The 2,996-nt window shown below is 37.5% G+C and overlaps 1 protein-coding gene across 1 annotated transcript; it reads right to left on the bottom strand.

Annotated features, from left to right (window-relative positions):
- Positions 1-735: 735 nt before the first annotated feature.
- LOC145065906 (putative xyloglucan endotransglucosylase/hydrolase protein 23) lies at positions 736-1,958 on the bottom strand. Its single transcript, XM_079013012.1, has 3 exons — positions 1,642-1,958; positions 1,360-1,553; positions 736-1,276 (listed from the first exon to the last, which is right to left on the bottom strand). Exons 1-3 carry the CDS (start codon positions 1,915-1,917, stop codon positions 880-882), a joined length of 867 nt encoding a protein of 288 aa, XP_078869138.1. The 5' UTR covers positions 1,918-1,958; the 3' UTR covers positions 736-879.
- Between the last annotated feature and the right edge of the window lie 1,038 nt (positions 1,959-2,996).

Below are 2,996 nucleotides of genomic sequence, written 5' to 3'. Positions count from 1 at the left end.
CCTCAGAACTTCCCACAACATTACAGCCTCGAAGCCAGTGAAGACGACCATAATACCACTTAATTGATGAGGCACCCCGAGAACTGAACCTTGCGCAAATGAAACTTACACGTAAAGAAATGACGCGCAGAGTCACCTCCTCTAAACATGAAGAATCCCTTTGCGTCCTTCCTCCGCTTGTCGTCCTGGTTGCGGCTCCGGCTCCCTGAACCCACTAAGCGAAATAAAAAATCTTGAATTCTTTAATCCTTCGTTGTCTGGCCGTGCACCAGTTCCTATTCCCCCCACCGGAACTCCGATCCGAGCTTGGAATAAAATTCTCGATCTACAAAATAGACACCCAATCCCCTCGAAATTGGGTCGAAAGCTCGACTTGTGACATGTTCTCCACTCCGGCAACATTAATGGCGACTACACCAAAAGAGGCAACATAAGAATTAGCACCGACACTAATAGGGTGCTTGGGCATTAGGGTGATATCCGCACGTCCAACTGGATGTACCCTGATGCTCCGGATATCGTTCTAATTAATGTCCGCCTCGCCCATGCTGTCATGCTGATGTCGACCCTATAGTCCAAATTTCTTGTAGTGATAAGATTTCTTTTAGTTGTAGTTGCTTTCTCTATTTCTCATTAGACTCGCTGTGAAGATGTGGAAGAGAGAACCTCTTGGGAGGATCGATCTTGAAACAGATGTAAGTATTTTGTGATGAACAGAAGGGTATGAAGCATATATAAAAAAAATTTCAACTTTATTGATTGATTAATAGCTACAAAGAATATGAATAAGAAGTATAATTCTGAAGCTTAAATAGCACTAAATGCATAGAAGAATATATATACATAGGTCCAGCGTATCAATGTATAACAGAACACTTCTTATGCCATTTTGCATTCCGGAGGAAACCCTTGAGGAAACCTCTTGGAATCTGAGCAGTAGTTGTATATCATGTAATTCTTCTGCACCCATTCTAACCTTTCCTGCTTTGTGTTATCCAACTCCTCCGATAGCCATGCCTGATTGCCACCGGAAGATGCAGAGCCACCACAAGACGATTTCCCAGAAGACACCACACAAGCATCGGCCCTAAAGTTTCTGTATGATGCTGTGAACGGGGCTTGACTCCAGTCGGTTTTAATCAACCCACCCCTGGTCGCCCAATCATCAGCATTCCATAAGCTAGAGTGTATTCTCATGGGCTGATTTTTTGGAAACGGAACTCCAATAGATTCGGAATTCTTGAACTCTCTAATGGGTGTTCCATCAACAGAAAATCTAGAAATGGACAAAGGAAGATCAGTATTTGACATGGGTAATTGTATGTAGAAATTATATATAAAACTTAAGGTGATACTTACATGATTCGTTGAGGGTTCCAAAGGATGGAATATGTGTGGAAATCAGCAGTTGGGTCGAACCACAGGTAGAATTGTTGTTCTCTGTTGCCTTTGCCTTGGCTGAAAACATTTGTATGGAGAATGTAGGGATCACCACTCAAGTTACCCAGGAACTCAAAGTCGATCTCATCCCAGTTCGATCCTTTTGAAGACAACTGCAAATACAATCATAACATAATTAACATTCATATTCAGTAAACTATTTCCTAGCCTACAAAGTATGAAAGATAGCAAGAAACTTACATAGTAGGCAGTGACTGTGCCTGCGGAGTTGCCGGGTACCAGCTTCAGCTGCATATCGATTTTGCCAAACAGGTACTCGTTTCTTGACTCAAAGCCAGAGCCAGATGATTTATCGAGGGAAAGAGTTAAGAGTTCGCCATTTAGTATTTTACCACGGCCATCACCCCAAGTGATATCAAACTCATTGTTGAAATCCGCTGAGACTATTGAAATGCTCCCTAGAAATATGAAAAACAGAAGGAAAGTCGAAAGCTTTGAGGTAGAAGAGAAAGACATTTTATGCAGAGGAATTGCTTGTTCATAAGTTGAAGATACGATGCATGAATTCTATTGTATTTAAAGGGTGTGTGTTTGGAGATTGAAGGAAGGTGAGGGCGAAGGTGAGAGTAGGAGGAGTATTTACTGAAGTTAGGTTGGTGAGGAGGTTTTGATCATAAAACAGCTGGTATTAGCGTGTATCGATCATATCTATAAAGTGGAAGTGAAAAAGACTTTGGGTTGTTTTTTAAAAGATATCATTGACGGATGTTTTGGTCAAGACGCGTTTTAAAAAGATTGTTTTTGCATGGAGAATTTCTTTGTGGCTATTCAACCGCCTTGATGAAATTTAGTTGGAGGTTGGGCGTAGAATTTTTTTTTGTAAAGTAATCAAAGTATAAAAATAAAATTCGGATCCAAACAATTATGAATAAAAGAAGTAACAAAAAAAAGTTTAAAAATATACTATATTGTTTGGTACAGTATCACAAATTATAATTTTTTGTCAAGTGTTGTTATCTCTCTTTAAGGTTGAGGGTTCAAGTTTTGTATAAGACATAGATGGATTTACGAGTAGTTTAGAAATATATTGTGTTTTTTCTTAAAAAAAAATAATTAATTTAAAAATAATAATAAATAATATGAATGAAAACAAACATTATAAAAAAATTAGGCAACTCGACAAAATATATAACTTTAAAATATAGTAAATGACCAAAGTTATTACTTATATTAAATTACATTAATGATCTCTATGGTTTGGGGTAATTTGCATGTTTGGTTCTTAATTTTTTTTTAACTCAAACCATTCCTACTATTTACTTTTGTTACACTTTTGGTCCCTGCAAACCTTAAAAAAATATTTTGCCTTTGATATTTCTTTTTTGATTATTTTATTTATTATATAAGTATTTATATTATTAATTTATTTAAAAAAAATTAATAAAATACTTCCCTTACTGCCCCACACCCTCAAACTTATTGCCCATCTAAAACACCCACACCCTTAAAGGTGGGTTGCAGCTGATCCCACATCGGCTTGGAAGGAAAATGAAATATTTCCTTATAAGGGGTGTGGATACCTTCCTTTTCACAAC

The sequence above is a fragment of the Lactuca serriola genome, chromosome 8 (assembly GCF_051521515.1).
Source record: "Lactuca serriola cultivar US96UC23 chromosome 8, Lser_US96UC23_V15, whole genome shotgun sequence".
Classification (NCBI taxonomy): domain Eukaryota; kingdom Viridiplantae; phylum Streptophyta; class Magnoliopsida; order Asterales; family Asteraceae; genus Lactuca; species Lactuca serriola.
The sequence above is the reverse complement of the archived record's forward strand: the minus strand, read 5'-3'. Positions and strand labels throughout refer to the sequence as shown.